Source organism: Rhinopithecus roxellana, chromosome 18, assembly GCF_007565055.1.
Source record: "Rhinopithecus roxellana isolate Shanxi Qingling chromosome 18, ASM756505v1, whole genome shotgun sequence".
NCBI classification, from domain to species: domain Eukaryota; kingdom Metazoa; phylum Chordata; class Mammalia; order Primates; family Cercopithecidae; genus Rhinopithecus; species Rhinopithecus roxellana.
The window spans coordinates 65,088,785-65,110,814 of record NC_044566.1 but is presented as its reverse complement, the minus strand read 5'-3'; the positions used below and the strand labels follow the sequence as shown (position 1 = coordinate 65,110,814).

The window sequence follows — 22,030 nt, the reverse complement described above, 5'->3', positions numbered from 1 at the left end:
TAAGAAGTGCCTTTTGCCTCCAGCCATGATTCTGAGACCTCCCCAGCCATGTGGAACTGTTAAGTCCAATGAAACCTCTTTTTCTTCCCAGTCTCGGGTATGTCTTTATCAGCAGCATGAAAATGGACAAATACAAAAATATTATGTCCACCCAAAGATTTGGTGAATACACGAGTAATCATAAAAGACAAAAAGGTGAAATCACTCACGTGTCTATGAACTGATTAATGGATAAAGAAGTTGTTGCACCGCCTTATAACAGAATGCTATTGGGCAGTAGGACAACAAGCAGGGACTTCCAGTTCTGAGACAAGATGAAATAGAGACTCTTCTTCCTTTTCTTAGTAAGTACGGCTAAAATCCCTGGAAAATGTACAGAAAACAAACCTGAGAAGACTCTGAAAGGTAGCAAGAAGAAGCCAGATCAGCTAGGGACCTTGCAACCTGAGGAATAACATGGTGTTATGTTCCCTAGATTTATTTTTTCTTCATATATGTGCTAGAAAAGCTGTCAACCTGGAAGCACCAATTAATACAGACCAAAACAAACCCTAGAAAACCATTTTCATTAGTCAAGCCAGGAAAGGGACAACCTGGTAAGACAGAAAACTTGTAGACAATAACTGCCCTACTCTAGCCAAAAACAAAGACAAACTGTGCTCCATCCCCCACTCTCACCAACAAAGACTGAGTATTGAGCTTAAGACTTCCCCCCCCTTGCCACGCTGTAACAAGACACCCCTCCTGTGTCTCTTCCCCAACATTCCTGCTGGGATAGTATCAGAAAAGGTGAAGCGCTGGTCAGGAGCCTAGATTTTCGTTCCCACTGGGCAGTAATGATGTGTGCCTTCCATCCCCCCACCCCAAACAGTAACAAGTTCCCTCTCATGGTGTCAGTGGAGGCTATGTGGGAAGCACTAAGGAGGCACCTCTACCCTTCCCAGCCAAGATAAGTCTGCAGAAGCCTAGCGGGGAGCTGGGACTCGTACTCCCACCTGATGGCAACAAGGTGGTGCTCCCACATCTCCCACTGCGTGGAGTCAGAGGAGGCCTGCAAAAACAAATCTAAATAAGATCTAGAGTCTCTAAACATTCAGGGTGCAATTGAAAACCATCCATCCTACCAAGAACCAGGAAAACTAAATGAGAAAAGACAATAGATGCTAAAACCAAAAAGACACAGATGTTGGAATTACCTGACAAGGACTTTAATGCAGCTATCTTTAAAATGATTCAATTTGCAATTGAATCATGAAAAAATATATTTCTCGACAAAGAAATAGAAGACGTAAAGAACCAGATGGAGATTTTTAAACTGAAAATACAATAGCCAAAATTTTGAAAAGTCAACAGCAGAATGGAGAGGGCAGAGGAAAAAAATGAATGAACTTGAAGATAAAACATTAGAAATTACCCAGTCTGAACAAAAGAGAGAAAATATACTGAAAAATAAAAATGAACAAATCATCAGGGACTTGTGGGACTATTTTTAGAAGGTCTAATATTTGTGCCATCAGAGTCCCAGGGGAGAAGAAAGACAATATGGTTGAAAAGATATTCAAAGAAATGACAGCTTAAAATTTTGAACTTGGCAAAGGACATAAGAAGAACTCAAGAAGTTCAGCAAACTCTGAACAGGAAAATCCCAAAGAAATCCACTCCAACATACATTATAACCAAATATCTGACAACTAAATATAAAATCTTGAAAACAGTGAGGACACTTTACCTATAGGGGAAAAACAGAGTAACAGCAGATTTGTCATCAGAAACCATGGAATTTAGAAGGAAGTAGTACATATTTAAAGTACTGAGTGGAAAGAACTGTCAACCCAGAATTCTATATCCAGCATGTAACTGGCCCATCAAGGTTGAAAGTTGACAGTTGTACTTTCAGACAGCACATCCTCACATTACAAGAATTCAAAGCTAAAACAGGATAAAGGAAATAATAGAGCTTCTTTGTCACATGCTTCTCACTTGTTAAGGAGGCAAAACAAATTTTTCCCAGTGACAGTTTTTCCCTTCCTCAAGATGTACCCATTTGCAAGAACTGGATCCCATAGCCATAGTAGATACAAGTATACTGATAAAGTGACTATCTGACATTTTCAGGCTCAATAAGTGGGAGATAGGCAAGAAGGCAATGATGTGAGGAATGGGACATAGCCAGCCCTCGTGTTCACAAAGAACCATAAATTAATATTGTCTCTACATGAGAGTGTCATTGACAAGATTGAAATACGACATTTCTTACATTTTAAAATCATGTATAAACATTAGTATGCCTAATAGGTTGTTGTTGTTGTTGTTGCTGTTGTGTGAGACAGAGTCTCGCTCTTTCACCCAGGCTGGAGTGCATTGGCACGATCTCGGCTCACTGTAACCTCCGCCTCCCAGGTTCAAGCGATTCTCCTGCCTCAGCCTCCCGAGTAGCTGGGACTATAGGCGCATGCTGCTGCACCCGGGTAATTTTTTGTATTTTTAGTAGAGATGGGGTTTCACCATCTAGGCCAGGCTGGTCTTGAATTCCTGACCTCGTGATCTACCCACCTCAGCTTCCCAGTGCTGAGATTACAGGCATGAGCCACCATGCCCAGCCCTAATAGTTTTTGTAAGCTTGGTTTTGTCATCAAAAGAATTTTTATAAAACATATTTTGGGGCTGGGCATGATGGCTCACGCCTGTAATCCCAACACTTCGGGAGTCCAAGGCGGGTGGATCACGAGGTCAGGAGATCAAGACCATTCTGGCCAACATGGCAGAACCCCGTCTCTACTAAAAATACAAAAATTAGCCAGGCGTAGTGGCGTGCACCTGTAATCTCAGCTACTCAGGCGGGTGAGGCAGGAGAATTGCTTGAACCCGGAGGGTGGAGGTTGCAGTGAGCCAAGATCATGCCACTTCACTCCATCCTGGGTGACAGAACAAAACTCTGTCTCAAAAACAAAACAAAACAAAACAAAGAAAAAAATATTTTGGGATCCCCATAAAATGGGATAGCCTTGTCTCACTGTGAGAGGTTCTACAGATTGCTGTCCCCAGCCATATCTTTGTCTCTATAGTTAGAGGTGCCGTTAGCAAATATTGAGAGCTTGTTCCATGCCGTACACTGTTTCAGAGGCTGATGAAAAAGTCATGTCCTCTACCTTCAGGAAAAAAACGTAGAAGGAACTATGAACTGTAAACCAGTACAAGTGTCGGGGTGTTATGAAAGGGAAAGTATAAAGTGGTGTGGGAATATATACCGAGATTTATTTAACCCATTCTGTGGTCAGGAAAGTCCTCTGTGAAGAAGCGATTCTAGGCCATTGTTGGTTGTTTTTTTGTTTTTTGTTTTTTTTTTGCAACAGAGTCTATTTCCGTTGTCCAGGCTGGAGTGCAGTGGTGCAGTCTTGCTCACTGCACCCTCTGCCCCTGGGTTCAAGCGATTCTCCTGCCTTAGCCTCCCGAGTAGGTGGGACTATAGGTGCGTGCCACCACACCTGCCTAATTTTTGCATTTTTTAGTACAGATGGGGTTTCACCATGTTGGCCAGGCTGGTCTCGAATTCCTGACCTCAAGTGATCCGCCCATCTCAGCCTCCCAAAGTGCTGAGATTACAGGCGTGAGCCACTGTGCCCAGCCTAGCTTTGTTTTTATATGAAGCAATTTTGTTGTTCCCTAAATATCTTAGTGAGAAGCTGGAAGAGACAACCAGTGGAAACCGTTAGTTAGATGTGATTTTAAATTCAGATTCTCTACTTGGGGGAGGGTGATAACACAGTATATTATCAAGTTTTCATCCTTACCAGTAGTCTGAACAGACTTAGTTCAAATCCCTTCTATATTACATATACTAGCTCTGTGACCTTAGGAAGGTCATTTAATTGTTTTGAGCCTTAGTTTACTTATCTGTAAAATGGAGCTAATGGTAACTTGCAGGGCTGTTAACTATTCTAAGACGTGATTCCACACTTCAAGGAGCATTTAGTCCAGTAAGGTGAGACAGACATATTGACAAGTAATTGAAAAAATAAAAAGAAAAAAGAAAAATGAGATGGTATGGTAAAGATGGAAGAGTGATCAGTGGTGATATAAAGGAGTGATCTACTCTGCCTTAAGAGGGACTCAGGAAGGCTTTACAAAGGAGCTAGTTTTCAAAACGGGCCTTGAAGGATGAACAGACAAGGTGCGTGGCACATATGAAACAGCTTGATGCATCTGGGAGACCACAATTTGTTTAGAACAATTAGACCAGAAATATGGGCAAATAACAGAAGAAACTAGAGAGGGCCTGGCGCAGTGGCTCACGCCTGTAATCCCAGCACTTTGGTAGGCTGAAGTGGGCGGGTTCACTTGAAGTCAGGAGTTCGAGACCAGCCTGGCCAACATGGTGAAAACCCATCTCTACTAAAAATACAAAAATTAGCCAGGCGAGGTAGCACACATCTGTAATCCCAGCTACTCAGGAGGCTGAGGCAGGAGAATCACTTGAACCTGGGAGGTGGAGGTTGCAGTGAGTCGAGATTGCGGCACTGCACTCCAGGCTGGGCGACAGAGCAAGACCCTGTCTCAAAAAAAAAAAAAAAAAGGAAGAAACTAGAGAGGTAGACAGATTGTAGATTACAGAGGGCTTGTAGTGTTTGCTACCTGCCCTGAAGATTTTGGACTTCATTCTGAAAGCGACTCACAGGTATTGAAGAGTGTTCATCAGATTTGCTGGTGGTGGTGATGTGCTACACTGACTATAGGAAGATGCCTTAAGCTGTTGCATTTGAGGAAGGCAGTGGGGAGGGATTGAAGAATAGGTGACATTATAAACAGACTTAGATAGTAGAACCAACATGACTTGAGGCCATTGGATTATCCAGAAAGCAAGAGTAAATAGCAGTTCCCGGGGTTTCAGCCTTGGTAGACTGAAGTGGTTGTTGGCTTTATTCATCACAAGAGTACTACAAGATGGAAGAAAACGTTAGAGAGGTAGACACTGAGTTACGTTTTTTGTGCGTAGTCTGACTTCTTCAGTATTTGATTATTCAGAGAAAAATAAAACACTAAAAATTAGGGTAAGTTCCTCTACTTTTTTCTTTAGAAAAATGCATTTGTCTTGAGTATTGATTCACAAAGAGGTTGATAAGAGTACATTTTAGACTAATAAATAAGGTATGAGGGTCATAGAGGGACAGTTCTGTTCATTCTGCAGATATCATTAAGGAAAGAGCTAAAGAAAACATTGCAGCCATAACCATGCTGATACACTGAAAATTAATAAAGTTCTGAAAACATTTGGTGTGACTGTAGTGTTAATGATAAAGAATTTGAATTTTAGCATTTTAATGGTTTTGAAGTTTTTTTAGTGCAATTTTGACTTTGTATTAGTGTCTACAATTTATAACTAAATTTTATTTTTTTGAAAATGATATTAAGATGAATATTCAACCTGAAATAAAACTTACATACAAAATGTTTAAAGTATATTTATTCACTGTTTTTTCTTCTATTCTAGTTACTATTTTTGGAAATGAAGAAAATGGTAAGGCACTTTTAGTTTCAATTTAAGTTAAATGCTTAATGATATTTTAATTGGAACAGACTTTTTATTTATTGATGAATGCATGTGTTTTTGTTTTTTAGAAATAAAATCCCTATCTTTAAATTTTAAGTAATTAAAAGAAGATCTAGTAATGGGTTATTTCCAGACCAAAACATTTCATGTATTCTCATTTTGTGTTATTTATGTAAATTAAAGTAGCCATTATTTTGTACAGCACCTAGTACCCAAACTTCTTTGTGTATTTATATAAATATTTCTGTCTCGTATGTTCTTCAAAACTTTTTATTTGGATTTTTAAAATATGAGTTCTCGCTAGCTAGGTTGAGGAGACAATTTTGCTTTCATGATGTCTGAATTTTATTGATGGTTCTCGTTTAGGCATTTGTTAAAATCACACTTTACAATGCACAGATATTTAAGAAAATAAACAGACTGTAAATTTGTAAATTGCATTACCAGTTTAAGGAAGCTAAAGTTTTTATAACAACTAAGTAAAAAAGACAGTGCCTAGAGGGAAAAATCATTTCTCAAAATTTCACTGAGATAAAAGCAAATTTCGTAAGTCTGTTGAGATTAAATTTAAACAGAATTTAATTGGACATGCAAAACTCCAGAGGATTTCTTTTTTTTTTTTTTTTTTGAGACGGAGTCTCGCTCTGTCGCCCAGGCTGGAGTGCAGTGGCCGGATCTCAGCTCACTACAAGCTCCGCCTCCCAGGTTCATGCCATTCTCCTGCCTCAGCCTCCCGAGTAGCTGGGACTACAGGCGCCCGCCATCTCGCCCGGCTAATTTTTTGTATTTTTTAGTAGAGACGGGGTTTCACCGTGTTAGCCAGGATGGTCTCGATCTCCTGACCTCGTGATCCGCCCGTCTCGGCCTCCCAAAGTGCTGGGATTACAGGCTTGAGCCACCGCGCCCGGCCACTCCAGAGGATTTCTAAAATACTTGAACAATTAGAAATTATTAATATATAGTAATTCCTCTTACTGGAGATAATTAGGCATTAAGTATATAAATCTTTAGTTACCTTTAAATTTAATTTCTCAGTAACAGAATAAACGCAGACTCAATCTTGGTTGGCTTATTTTCTTTCTTTAAATCAAAAATGTTTCCTGTATGTTGGAAGCACAGATACAGAAAGCAAAGAATTTCAGAAGTTCTTATAAAAGAACTTTTAACTTATATCATTATCTCTTGGGGCTATTTTTACCATGTCTCTCAAAGAGTCTTTTTTTTTTTTTTTTTTTTTTTTTTGAGATGGAGTCTCGCTCTGTTGCCCAGGCTGGAGTGCAGTGGTGATCTCGGCTCACTGTGAGCTCCGCCTCCTGGGTTCACGCCATTCTCCTGCCTCAGCCTCCCGAGTAGCTGGGACTACAGGTGCCCGCCACCATGCCCAGCTAATTTTTTGTATTTTTTTTTTTTTAGTGGAGACGGGGTTTTACTGTGTTAGTCAGGATGGTCTCAATCTCCTGACCTCGTGATCTGCCCGCCTCAGTCTCCCATGGTGCTGGGATTACAGGCATGAGCCACATTGCCTGGCCAAAGAATCTTTCAATACAATTTTTTGTTGTTGTTGCTGTTAGCTTGTTTGTTTTTAAATTCAGTTACAGATGATTTTTGAACTTTTGAACACAGAGTTTGGTATATAGGTTTCAGGTTTTTCTTTCAACTTTGATTTAATTTTCTCGGTTAACTATGATTTTACTTCCTCTATTGTAACCAGTGGTTTAATAGCAGGTATATGTAACCAGAAGTTTGCCTATTGATAATCACATTCATTTGAATTTGGTGAAAAGCATTGTTTTCTGTTATTCTTTACTCATTATAATTTAATAATACCATATTTTAAGTACTTACTATATTCTAGGTCTTGTGTTAAGAGCTTTATTTTATCTATTTTTTAAAGAATATATTTTTAAGCAAAAACATTTTGTTTTGTTTTCATGAAGAAAAATATTCTGAAATTATATTAAATGTTTTTAAAACTATGAAGAGTATATTGTTTTTACATTTAAAGTATCTCAAAGTTACCATCTATCTCAAAGTTACACAATAGTGTATAGATGAGGAACAACAAGCTTGATTTAATATGGAGTCTAGGCAAAAATATTTATAAAGGAAGTAAGCAAAGTGAAGATAACATTGCAGGGTTGTTAAATGGTCTCAGTGTTACCGTAACAGTAGGAAACTAAGTTCTTGCACACTTTTCCAAAGGAAAAACAAATGAAGCAATTATATATAATATGTAAAAATATGTATATATAATAATGTATTTTTTCTTCTTCTTCTTCTTTTTTTTTTTTTTTTTTGAGATGGAGTCTTGCTCTGTCGCTCAGGCTAGAGTGCAGTGGCGCGATCTCAGCCCACTACAACCTTTGCCTCCCAGGTTTGGGCGATCCTCCCACCTCAGCCTACCACGTAGCTGAGATTACAAGTGTGCACCACCGGCCGGGCGTGGTGGCTCAAGCCTGTAATCCCAGCACTTTGGGAGGCCGAGACGGGTGGATCACGAGGTCAGGAGATCGAGACCATCCTGGCTAACACGGTGAAACCCCGTCTCTACTAAAAAAATACAAAAAGAAAACTAGCCGGGCAAGGTGGCGGGCGCCTGTAGTCCCAGCTACTCGGGAGGCCGAGGCAGGAGAATGGGGTGAACCCGGGAGGCGGAGCTTGCCGTGAGCTGAGATCTGGCCACTGCACTCCAGCCTGGGCGACAGAGCGAGACTCCGTCTCCAAAAAAAAAAAAAAAAAACAAAACAAAACAAGTGTGCACCACCACACCCAGCTAATTTTTTGTATTAGTAGAGATGGGGTTCTACCATGTTGGCCAGGCTGGTCTTGAACTCCTGAACTCTGGTGATCTGCCCGCCCCAGCCTCCCAAAGTGCTGGAAATACAGGCGCGAGCCACAGCACCTGGCCAAAGCAATGATATTGAGTCCATTGGGTACACCGTGGGGTTCAAGCTGAAGGGAACTGACAGGATAGAGAAAGCAGATTTTGAAAAACCAGTTTTTAATGCACATGACAAAGCAAAAAGAGCACATTTGAAAATAGAAGGAAGTTGGGGTTACAATTTTATCTTGGCATCAGATACTTGCTTAGAAGTAGAATATGACCATTAAGATGATGGTTTGAAACGTGGAGGAAACTAATTTTAGCTAGGACATAGTGAAAAGAACCTTGGATTTTTGTCAAACAGATAGGGGTTTGAATTCTGGCTTCATCATTTAATAACTAAGTGACGTTGGACAAAGTATTAAATTCTCTGAGCCTCACTGCTTACATCTGTAAACTGGAATGATAGCTTAGAAGACTTACTGTGAGGGTTAGAAATAAGGCATGGAATTATAGTGCCTTCTAGTTGGCTTTTGGTACATAGGAGCGGTGATTTGAGTACCTATAGTTGGTCATGGTGACTGAGTAGTCCCACGGTTTTCCTAGGATGCATTGGTAATGAGGTTGGAATTATTTCTTAGGAATTCCACAGCCAAGAGGGAAAAGAAACTATGAGCAGCATATTTTACATCAGCCACTGAGATGGACTGGAAGCAAGGAAGCCAGTTGGCTCTTGCAGCAATCCAAAGAACATAGGCAACAATTTATGAACTATGCACCGGCAGTGAAAATAATGACAATTATTGAAATTATTGAAAACTAATGAAAATAATAATAATGAGTTCACTTGGAGAGAAATTTTAGGAGCTAGAATTAGTCTTATTTGCACTGATAAGCTGTGAGATACAAGGAGTCATTTCAGGCCTGGGTTTCTGCGTTGGTCAGCTGTGTGACTGGAGTTTCTGTTCTCTGAGATCAGGCATGAACCCAATACAATTTCAGAAGAAAAGGTTGGGTTGCAACAGGGTTGTCAAATTATTATTATTATTATATTTGAAAAGAACAAGCACTTTTTAAACCAGAAACATAAGGGAAAATAAACCTCAGACCAAAGGAAGGAGAGTACTTCAGACTGAATACGTGTTAGCTTTCACAAAAGCTTCATTATGTTCTCTTTTTTTTTTTTTTTCCAGTGCAGACCAGTGAATACTTTATCACTTCTTAAAATTGAGAAACACTGGCCGGGCGCGGTGGCTCAACGCCTGTAATCCCAGCACTTTGGGAGGCCGAGACGGGCGGATCACAAGGTCAGGAGATCGAGACCATGGTGAAACCCCGTCTCTACTAAAAATACAAAAAATTAGCCGGGCGCGGTGGTGGGCGCCTGTAGTCCCAGCTACTCAGGAGGCTGAGGCAGGAGAATGGCGTGAACCCGGGAGGTGGAGCTTGCAGTGAGCTGAGATCCAGCCACTGCACTCCAGCCTGGGCGACAGAGCGAGACTCCGTCTCAAAAAAAAAAAAAAAAAAAAAATTGAGAAACACTGACATAGGGAATGCACAAAAAGGACCAAATTTTGGAGAAAATAATTAAAATACCTGGATAAGACTAATAGTAATAATATTAATAGTCAGTATTTTTTGAGGATTTATTGTGTGCCAGGCATTCTTCTAAGTGTTTTGCATGTATTAGCTCATCAGTATTAAGCAGCTAGCTTTACTGAAATAAGTAATTGAAATCTAAGCAAATTATTTGGAGAGTGCAGTATGAAGAAGTAATGAATTCTGAAAGTAACAGAAAAGGCCTTTGTGGAAGGAGTAGCATGTTATCTGAACTTTAAAAATGAGTAGAATTTCAGACTTGTCTATATTTGTTGTCTTCAGTGGGTTTATGGTGCTGCATTACAAACTGAAAAAGAGTTTAAGCATCTGGTAGATCTTGCTTAAAGAAATCAGTACTAATTCTTTCAAATATGTAGAATACAACAAAAAGCTTAAAATTATGTCAGTGACAATATTTGGAGCTAGAGATGTTGGAATGTTACATTAATCTACTTGGGAAACAGTTATGTTAGATATTCAAAATGGCCAAAACTTTTTCTTGTTAGCCTGTATTGAACGGGAATGAAATTTAGGGTACTTTTCCTGAACAATACAGGGAATGAGTTATTCAGATGTATTCATCATTTATGGTGATGGTAACTTATTTTATTTACTTTCAGTTGACAGTTCCTTGGATTTAATGTTCATAGTAATAGATTCTGTTTTAAATAATTTTAAGTCATTTACGATGAATTTTTGGAGAACTTGAAATATAGTGAGTGAAGAAAGTGTTTTAGCTTAAATCTTCAGCCATTTAATATAATCAAATTTCATCTTAAATCTCATAAACCAGACTGATAATCCTTAAATATAGGAACAGAATATTTCTTCATATCTAGTAATGTTTCCTCATGCAAGTAAAGTTTTTATATTTGATGTTTCAGTACATTTTAATTTGTTTATTGGATTCAGCCTCCTGACCCAATTATTGTGTTTTAATGTAATGCCTTTTGCTGTTTTCACCTGGATTCAATGAACTGTTATTTGTTTTTATTTACCAGGAAAGACCGTTGTTTACCTTGTGGCTTTCCATCTGTTCTTTGTTATGTTTGTATGGTCCTATTGGATGACAATTTTCACATCTCCCGCTTCCCCCTCCAAAGAGGTAAATTTAATGTTGGTAAATTACCAAATGTTTTAACTGATTATGGATTTTTTTTCCCTTGTGTTACCTTTGTTAAAACTTTACATAATGCATGTGTTCTGTTTCCATTCATAAAACTGCTTGGTTGCTCTGTACTGTGAATGTGAGTCATCAGCCTGTTCTCAGATACAGTCCACTGACAAAGCATAGTAAAAGTTCAGCAGTATAGAAACGCTTACTACTTTTCTGCCATGCTATGTTTTCTTAAAGACATACTTTATATTACTGAAATAAAAAGTCTTAAGGAATGGAATTGAGTTAGGAAAGTAGAGTTTATTTTTAGAAACTCTCAACATTTATATTTTCTCAGGTGTGAACAGATATGCTGCAATTAAAGAAAGTTTTGTGATGGAAACAAATTGTCTAGGCTATTGCTTGCTGCACTTTAATATGACTAGTGTTTCTTCTAATTGGAGGTTCCATTTGGAAAATAATATAGGTAAACATTTATGTGGAGTAGGTTTTATGACCAGTATGTCTCTCTTACCTTGCCATAGCTAACTGAATTCTTCCTTCACTGAAAATTTCATATAGCAAGGTGGCTAAGAATATATTCTCTAGAGTTAGAGTTGTCTGAGTTTGATCTTTTGCTCTAACAATTTAATCTCGCCAAGCTGCAGTTTTCTTATAAAAAAATGGAGCTAACAATTGTGCCTGTCTCCGTAGGATGTTTGTAAAGATTGTGAGATTTATTGAGTTAAAACATGCATTTATCTATCTATCTATCTATCTATTTATTTATTTATTTATTGGGATGGAGTTTCGCTCTTGTCACCCAGGCTGGAGTACAATGGCATGATTTTGGCTCACTGCAACCTCCGCCTCCCAGGTTCAAGCGATTCTCCTGCCTCAGCCTCCTGAGTAGCTGGGATTACAGGCACGCACCACCATGCCTGGCTAATTTTTGTGTTTTTATAGAGACGGATTTCCCCATGTTGGTCAGGCCGGTCTTGAACTCCTGGCCTCAGGTGATCCACCCGCTTCAGCCTCCCAAAGTGCTGGGATTACAGGCGTGAGCCACCACGCCCGGCGTGAGCTTTTAAAATAGTAGTTTACCTGCCACATTGTTAGGACTCACATATTAGATGATGATGATAATGTAATCGTTTCCTTTTGTTTTAAATTTATCAAAATCATTAAAAATTATAGACCATATGTTTAAAAATAGAATCAACTTCTATTTAACTTTGCAGTGAAGAACATATATACAAAAAGTACGCATACGCGTACACACCTGTGCAACTACTACCCAATTCAAAAAACAGAACATTACCAGAACCCCATCAACCCCCGATGCTTCCTTTCAGTCATCCACTTCATAAGAAGCCACTCTCTTGCCTTCTAACAGCATAGATTAGTTTGGTGCCTGTCTTTTGTACTAAATATAAATGGAGTTTTGTAGTAGTGTGTGTATGGTGTGTATGTGTATAGTCATAGTCATGTGTGTATGTGGCTTCTTTCATTAACACTGTATTTGTAAGATTCATCTGTGTTACGTATAGTTGCAGATCATTCATTCTAATTATTGTTTAGTATTCAGTTGTATGTAACACAATTTATTTACTCCGTCTACTGTTAATGAGCATGTGGGTAGCCTCCAGCTTCGAGCTGTTACGAGTAGGGCTGCTGCAAACGTTCTAGTGCATGTCTCTTGGATAATATATATGTAGTTATTTTGGGTAGATGCCTAGGAGTAGAACTAGTGAATATACATTTAACATTAGCAAGTAATGCCATATAGTCTTTTGCCTGATTTTTCTATTAGATGCTTTTGTTTTAAAAGGTAAAGTAAACCATAAGTCAGACTTCAGTGTTGCTTCACATATATTCATCAGGCATTTGTTACTAATTAGTCAACCCTTAAAGTTATGTTACAAACTATCATCCATTTCTTAATCTTGAAATTGAAAAGGACTTAATTTTGTTTAATCAATTACTGGTCGTGATGACTATTGAAAACATCGCATGTGTAAAAAGTAAATAATTCTCAATACAGGAAATAAGAAATAGAATAAGAAAAATAATTGGTAGTACTTTTGAGAAGCAGTATAATGTAGAGGTTAAGAATGCAGGCCAGGCCTGGTGGCTCATGCCTGTAATCCAGCACTTTGGAAGGCCGAGGCAGGCAGGCGGATCGCTTTAGCCCAGGACTTTGACAACAGCCTTGGCAATGTAGCAAACACCGTCTCTACAAAGAATAAAAAAGTTAGCTGGGCATGGTGGTGCGCACCTGTAGACCCAGCTACTCGGAGACCGAGGTGGGAGGATCACTGAGCCCAGGGAGGTTGAGCCTGCAGTGAGCCGTGATCATGCCACTGCACTCCAGCCCAGGCAGCAGAGTGAGACCCTGTCTCAGACAGCAACAACAACAATACCACACAGGCTCTGGACTAAAACTGCTCAGGTTCAGCTTGTACCTCTGCAACGTACTATCTGTGTTAGCTGTGTGACTTTGGAGACTTTCCTTAGTTGATCCCTCCTCTGTAAAGTGAGGGTGATATTAGTACCCACCTCATAGGATAGCTATAAGATTTGAGCAAATTGATAATCTATGTAATTAATAATAGATACTATATGGAGTTAATAGTATATATAAAGAGCTCAGAAGAATGCTTAGCACCTAATAAGTACCATCAAAATGTTATTATTATTATTTTTTTGGTGGTGGTTCTAGCATATTGCATCCATTTAGCATTCAGCCCAGAGCTTAGGCCTTCACATCACCGTCTCCTTCATTCTCCTCTACTCCTGTAAGGTCATCTGTCTGCCCAAGCCTGTATCCAGTGACCTTGCTGTGGCATGCTTCATTTGCCCTGTCAGAGAACTTATCATCTGGTTGTTAATTGCCTGTTTACTAATATGCATCACATTATTAAATTTTACATTTTGTGAGGGCAGGGATATTTACATTGCATTCTTCACTATATCCCTTCCCACACTCTCTGGCACATAGTGGATTTTCAATAATTATTAAATGAACTAATTATTAAATCTTCATGGGCCAGCTAAGCTAAGCTCTAGAGACAACTAAGAACAGGAATTTACGATTCTCTTTGCCGCCGGGCGCGGTGACTCACGCCTGTAATCCCAGCACTTTGGGAGGCTGAGATGGGTGGATCACAAGGTCAGGAGATCGAGACCATCCTGGCTAACACGGTGAAACCCCGTCTCTACTAAAAATACAAAAAATTAGCCGGGCGCGGTGGCGGCGCCTGTAGTCCCAGCTACTCGGGAGGCTGAGCCAGGAGAATGGCGTGAACCCAGGAGGCAGAGCTTGCAGTGAGCCGAGATCGCGCCACTGCACTCCAGCCTGGGCGATAGAGCGAGACTCCGTCTCAAAAAAAAAAAAAAAAAAAAAAGATTCTCTTTGCCACTGAGCTTACAGTGTGCTGACTGAGGTAGGCCTATATAAGCAATTACAGAGCTGTGAGTTTGGTGCTGATGTCATACCAAACTCACAGCTTTTATTAGGAGGATTCAGTCAGCTCAGAGGTTAGAACAGTGCTTGGAGATCCAGGTCTAGGGGAATAGATTGGGTCTAAAAAGCAAAAACTAGGGCCAGACATGGTGGCTTATGCCTATAATCCCAGCACTTTGGGAGGCAGAGGCAGGTTAATCACCTGAGGTCAGGAGTTTGAGACCCGCCTGACCAACATGGTGAAACCCCATCACTACTAAAAATACAGAATTAGCCGGGTATGGTGGTGCATGCCTGTAATCCCAGCTGTTTAGGAGGCTGAGGCAGGAGAATTGCTTGAACCTGGGAGGCAGAGGATGCAGTAAGCCAAGATCACGCTGTTGCATTCCAGCCTGGGCAACAAGAGCGGAACTCTGTCTCAATCATCATCATCATCATCATCGTCAAAAACTATAAATCTTTAAGGAAGTTAAGTTATAAATATGGGTGAGGTGTCTTTTTTTCATTGTTTCAATCAAGTACTTCTTGACCACCCACCAGATATCAGACTGTGCTAGGCTTAAAGGTAGAGACAAACAGTAAACAAATAAAATAATTACAAATTGTGGTAAATTTAGAAAAATAATATGGTAATATAGTAGAGTATAACAAAGTAAAGGCTACTTTAGGGGAGAAAGAGCTACTTTTAGATAGTGTAGTCAAATAAATCTCTGAGGAAGTGGCGTTAAGCTGAGGCCTTTGTAAGTATCCCTTCCACTGAGCTCTTTGAAGGAAAAATCTTTGTTGTTTATTCCTGTATCCCCAGTAGTTAGAATCGGACCTCGTGTATAACAGGCAGATTGATAGACTGAAATGAAGAAATGGTGAGGAAGAGGCAGCGTGAATAGCTGATAGGCATCTCCCATCACCAAGTGTCATCTTTTCTAAAAGGAAAATACGGTCCCATCCCTTCCCTGACTAGAATCCTACAGAGTTTGCCAGTTAGCTGTAAGATAAAGCTCGTGCTCATTTGCATGGTACACCAAATCGCTTCATGAGCTAAAATCTTCCTGATTTAATCTTCATTGCTGCTTCATGGAACTCCATAATCAAGCAGTGTGTTAAGCTGAATATACTGTACTATTTTCACATCCTTGTGCTTTCTGTATGCTGTTCCCTTTGCCAAGATTTTCTTTTCTTTTCTGTCTTCCTGAAAGATTCCTGTTTATCTTTCAAAACTTAGGTACACTGCCTTCAAGGAACTTTCATTGATAACTCCCACTACCTCCCAAGGGAGCTTTTATCATCCCTTGTAATATATTATTAATGTTGTACTTTATGCTGATTCGTATTTTGTAATTCTTTGTTTATATGGCTCTCTTACTAGACTATAGAAATATACTTTTTGAAGGCAAGGGTTGTTTTTATTCATCTTTGGATCTCTGATATCCGGGACAACACCTCACTCTTAATTGGCATTTAATATATATTTAAATAGAACTGTCTGAACACTGACTTTAAGACAATAATGGCATTTCATAGTTTGAATTCTGTTCACTAGTTTTGAATGAAAAGACATACTTCTAGAACTAATTCAAAATTACAATCTGTTTGAATTTTTGTTTTGTTCCATTCCTCATCTAAAATTCTGATGCCTCTTGAAATTTTCATTTGGTTTAAGCTTTTCATAATTTTATAACCCTCTTTTTTTTTTTTTTTTAGACAGAGTTTCACCCTGTCACCAGGCTGGAGTATAGTGGTGTGATCTCACTGCAACCTCCACCTCCCAGATTCAGACAATTCTCCTGCCTCAGCCTCCCGAGTAGCTGGCACTACAGGCGCATGCCACCACACCCGGCTAATTTTTGTATTTTTTTAGTAGAGACAGGGTTTCACCATGTTGGCCAGGCTGGTTTGGAATTCCTGACTTCGTGATCCACCTGCTTCGGCCTCCCAAAGTGCTAGGATTATAGGCATGAGCCACCATGCCTGGCCCATAACCTTCATTCTTAAGGATAAGTGATGATGTTGAGTAGCAATAGAGAGGCCTGAGGTTGGGATGCTACTGCAGAATAGGAATAGAACAGCCCAGAGAAATCTGTTGAAATTTTATAGGGAATCTGTAAAATTTGATCAGAACACCTTCTATTCAAATATATTTAGCATGTTACCATGTGATTTTTATACTCTACTATGAATATGTAAGAGACACATCATGTCAGGAAAGAACTTTCTAACAAGTTAAAATTCTCTTAAAGAGAACATGCCATCTTGCAAAATAGAAACATATTTCTCTGAAAGTATTCAAGAGGGACCCAATGTGTCAGAAATGTCTGAAGACCCCTCTTGTGATGGAACATTAGATAAGGGACCGCCATTGTCTTTAAGACTTTTTCATCTTTAAGGTTATGTGAGTCTTTCCTGACTTCTTACTGTCCTGTTCATCTGTTCATGTTGCTTCTTGTCCCCCATAAGTAATTTGGGGGTTTCTTGTCCCATCACAATTTGATTGTGGAAGCTGAGCGAGATAATCTAAATAGACTCTTACATTTCCTAAAGTATGGTGTTTTAGTCAGGTTAGAGTAACAATCTATAAAAAGCAAAAACATTTCTTTTAACATTGTAATATAGAGGAAAATGTACCAGAATGGAAAACAGAATACCTGTATTTTACTATTGGCTCTGCCAGTAGTTCTGCAATCTTAGAAAATTGCCTAAGTGTCTTAGAATCACAATTTCCTCAATTCAGAGCTCTCTCTACTATGCCATGCTGTTGCCTTGTTTATAGCAGAATACTGTGTTGTTAAGCTAATACCATTAGCAATGATGGGGCAGCAAGAGGAGGAGACATTTTGGTATTTGAGTTAGCAACTAGACCAAATAACTCCTTAAACATGAAAAGTCAGGATTCCTTAGGGCTTTTTAAGCAGAACCCTACAAGTAAATAGAAATTGAGGAATTGTATTATTAAAATATAAAACACAATGAGGAACAAATCTCAAGCCATTCTTAGTTTTTTTTTGTTTTTTTTTTAAATCTATGAAGTAAAGACTGATAGAAACCTACAGTTCCTGGTAACATGAAATTGAGGCATAAAACTTAGGATCCTTGAGATGTTAGGATGACATATGAAAAGAACAATTACAAAGTACTCTGAAGGGAAAATGCTATTAAGAGAAATGAACCAGAGGCTGGTCACACATGGGAACAGACACTAAGAAGTGAAAACAAGAAACAGCTCCAGGTCTGGCGCGGTGGCTCACGCCTGTAATCCCAGCACTTTGGGAGGCCGAGGTGGGCGGATCATGAGGTCAGGAGATCGAGACCATCCTGGCTAACACCCTGAAACCCCGTCTCCACCAAAAATACAAAAAAAAAAAAAAAAAGAAAAATTAGCCAGGCTTGGTGGCAGGTGCCTGTAGTCCCAGCTACTCGGGAGGCTGAGGCAGGAGAATGACATGAACCCGGGAAGCAGAGCTTGCAGTGAGCCAAGATCACGCCACTGCACTCCAGCCTGGGCGACAGAGGGAGATTCCGTCTCAAAAAAAAAAAAAATAATAAAAAAACACAACTCTATAAAGGACGCTCTCCTTGAAAAGGCCACTATGCTTGCCTTGACAATCTGTCATAATTCTGGTGAAAATAGTCCTATTGGTTAGCTTTTTAAAAGCTAAAAATGTTTTTTGTTTTTTGTTTTTTTTAAATGACTCATTGCCCTTCTTGAGACATTTGGCTAGAAATTAGTGGGACCCCATGACTGTGATTTAGCCTTTCACCCAAAGCAAGTAAATCTTTGGACATTCTTCCAAAAATTAAAAATCTCTTGACAGTAACTTTTAAACAACTAAAATTTTTACTAATGGAGACTATATATTAAGCCTTTCTTGTGTAGAAATTTAATTTTATTTGTGAAAAACAAAGATGGAAAAATACTTAGTTCATGTTCTTTGCCATCTGGTGTGGAGGGCAAATATTTTCTATGCCAAAAGGTATGTAGTTTTTGTTAAAATGTCCTGATTTATCTACTTAGCAGTTAAGTTTGAAGACAAGTTTTGTCTTCATAAAATAGTTTTTGGTTTTCTTTTTCTGTTCCAGATAAAACTTTTTCTGAACATGATAATTAACATCATGGGATTTAAAAAATTTAATAGTCCTCTTTTCTTTTATAGTTCTACTTGTCCAATTCTGAAAAGGAACGTTATGAAAAAGAATTCAGCCAAGAAAGACAACAAGAAATTTTGAGAAGAGCAGCAAGAGCTTTACCTATCTATACCACATCAGCTTCAAAAAGTAAGAGAAAGAATAAGTGTTCCTTTTCTAATGATTTTAAAAATATGCTTATTCCTGCCAGGATATATTTGCATGGTTTGACTATTAAATGGATACTGTGATTGCCGTAAATAATATCTGTAGCAACAAGACTTTCCTGTTTTCTTGTTGTGGCATTTCAGATGCAGAAATAGATAAATAGATAAAAGCATCAATATAAATTGTTTAAGGGGCTCACTTTAATACGAATCTCTTCTGTACTTGTTTTTTCCCCCAACTCAACTTTCATGGCTAAAAATTTTAATTATTATTCTTAGTAAACTGTCATTTGGAAGTCTGAATTTGAGTATTGTGTGTCATCACTGAGTAATAAAAAACAAAAATCTAATAGTGTGCTGAGAATGGGGAACAGTAAAAGACACAAACAGGAAGAAAGTTGTTCTGAGAGCCAGGCTGTGAACTCAGGTTTGTCTAGTTCCAAAGCCCTCGGTGTTTCCTGTGTACTGATGCCTCCGCTGAGATCCATGACCGTAACAGCAGCTTCCTGTTCTAGGTTGTAATCTTATGACAGGGAAGAGTCTATGCGTGGCGGTCATTTAAATACAGGGAATTGTTTTATTTTGTTTATTTTTTTTAATTTTGTTTTCTGTTTTTTAGGAAATTGTTTCATGTATTATATACCTCATTAATTGGTTTAAACACTGGGTAATGATTGCAGCTTAACAGTTATTCTGTTTACATGTGCGAACTCATTTAGACCTCACAACAACCTTATGAGGTGTAGACTATAGTTTCCATTTTATGGATGAGGAAACTAAGACCCAGTGAGGCTAAGTAACTTGTTCCAAGTCATACAGCTAGTATAAAAAACAACAGGAGTTTAAGTCCAGGTGCTCTGCCTCTTCAACCCACTAAGTTTCTAAACTCCAATGGGAAATTACCTTTGTGTAGCTGTGTACAAACTGTGACTCAAGAAAATTTAAAGTGTCTACAAGATTTTAGGAGGGGATATTCGACTGACTGTCCTTTTTGCATAACTAATATATTATAGTATAGAATGAAAACGTGGATTACAGATCAAACCCTAGCTTCTCCCTTACTAATACAGTGCAAGTCACTTAAACTTTCTAAGCACTAACTTTCTCGTTTTAAGGTAAGGATAATAATATTTACATGGCTGAGTTAGTGGAAGTATTAAAAGAGACAATAAAAGAGACTAAGTAAAGTACTTAGTATATAGCTTTTTGCATAGAATAATAGATTTCCAGTAATTTTTTCTTTTTTCTTTTTTTTCGGAAATGGAGTCTCACTCTGTTGCCCAGGCTTGAGTGCAATGGTGCCATCTCAGCTCACTGCAGCTTCCACCCCCGGGGTTCAAGTGATCTCCTGCCTCAGCCTCCTGAGTAGCTGGTATTACAGGCACATGCCACCACACTTGGCTAACTTTTGTATTTTTGTATTTTTAGTAGAGATGGGTTGGCCAGGCTGGTCTCGAATTCCCGGCCTCAAGTGATCCGCCCGCCTCGGTCTCCCAAAGTGCTGGGATTACAGGCGTGAGCTACCGCGCCCGGCCTATGATTTTATTCCATTTGCCTTTGATTGTAGGTCTTTTAGGTGGTCTATATCCAGGGCCTCACTTCCTTCTAGTGAATTCCAGGCAGCGGGCTTTCATTCTCGCTGCCAGGATCAGTGGCGTTTTGTCATTCTGTCTTCTCGAAGCGCTTTCCTCTTCGTGTTTGTCTGTAGCTTTATACTTCTGTGTTTGTATTCTTGTATGATTGTCCTTCTTCATCCCACAGTTGTTGTTTTCTCCTATGTCTTAACGTCACAATGGTGCCTTACCCCATTTTTTCTGTACTGTCCTTTCAGCTGTTACTTTTAGCCTTGGAATTCTAATACCATAATATTGTGATCGTTTGCTTATTGTGCTGCATAATTTGTTTTCTTTAATAGTTTTCAGGAATTAGTTACCTTCTTTTTTTTTTTTTTTTTTTTTTTTTTTTTTTTTTTTTTTTTTTTTTTTTTTTTTTTTTTGAGGCGGAGTCTCGCTCTGTCGCCCGGACTGGAGTGCAGTGGCCAGATCTCAGCTCACTGCAAGCTCCGCCTCCCGGGTTTACACCATTCTCCTGCCTCAGCCTCCCGAGTAGCTGGGACTACAGGCGCCCGCCACCTCGCCCGGCTAGGTTTTTTGTATTTTTAGTAGAGACGGGGTTTCACCGTGTTAGCCAGGATGGTCTCGATCTCCTGACCTCGTGATCCGCCCGTCTCGGCCTCCCAAAGTGCTGGGATTACAGGCTTGAGCCACCGCGCCCGGCCTAGTTACCTTCTTAATAGAAATTACAGCAGATTGAAGGATATTAACATACTCGCACTCACCTACATTCCAAACGCTTTCTTGTGTGCCGGGCACAGGGGTAGATTTGCAGCTGCATACAAGGATTGCACGTTTACAGAGTGGTCTGCGATCTAGCTGCACCCTGGGATGCAGCGCCCTTCCTGTTACGTCAGAGGGGGAGCTGCAGACCTCTGCCCGGAGCACCCAGTCGTCACCATCAAGCCTTCATCATTCACGTTGGCATGTGCCCTTCAATTCAGCATTTCTCGCTCTCACTAGAGCTACCCTCATGTATTTGCAGCTTCCAAAGGATAGCTGTATTTGAATGGCCTCTTATCCAAAGCTTTAAGCTCCTACAATACTGGATTAATCATTTAAAACCTAAACTCTTGGGGGAGGAGCCAAAAGTCTGCCTCGTTCACTTTTATATTCCCTGCATCTAATGTGTCACCTGGTAGAAGCTCTTAAATATTTGTCAATGAAAAACACTACTCTCACCCAGCCTCAGCTCTATTTCTATCCTTGGCACCGTCATTCTTCTAGCCACCCTAGAAACTCAGGTTTCCTTTGATTGCTACTTTTGAGTTCAGTCTGCTCAGTCATCAAGCCTCCTCTTCCTACAAGGTGTGTTTGGTTTAATCCCATCTCAGAGCCTAGGTAATTTCACAGCCTTTGCAATGTCAGAATGTTGAGTGGAGAAGGGCTGGGGAAAGAGAAAGGAAGATATTCATTCCTGATGTTACCACTTGCTTAGCCACTCAACCTTCGACAGATGACTGTCTAACCTTTGGGTGTCTTTGATCTGTAAAATGGAGAGATTGAACTAGGAAATCTCTAAGGTCCTTTATAGCACTACTTTTTCAACATTACATGGTTTTACCTCCCTAGTGTCTAACCCAGGCAAGGTGTTATAG

General features: G+C 39.5%; 1 protein-coding gene across 6 annotated transcripts in view; it reads left to right on the top strand.

Moving 5' to 3' along the window:
- ZDHHC20 (zinc finger DHHC-type containing 20) overlaps positions 1 to 22,030 on the top strand; it is an 89,999-nt gene that overhangs the window by 27,132 nt on the left and 40,837 nt on the right. For all 6 annotated transcript variants that reach the window (XR_004054665.1, XM_030922085.1, XM_030922084.1 and 3 more), the window contains exons 2-4: positions 5,489 to 5,515; positions 10,973 to 11,076; positions 18,682 to 18,802. Coding sequence is in view for 5 of the 6 variants with exons in the window: in XM_030922085.1 (XP_030777945.1) it covers positions 5,489 to 5,515; positions 10,973 to 11,076; positions 18,682 to 18,802 (252 nt within the window). In the remaining variant the exon portion in view is untranslated. The remainder of the gene's footprint in view (positions 1 to 5,488; positions 5,516 to 10,972; positions 11,077 to 18,681; positions 18,803 to 22,030) is intronic.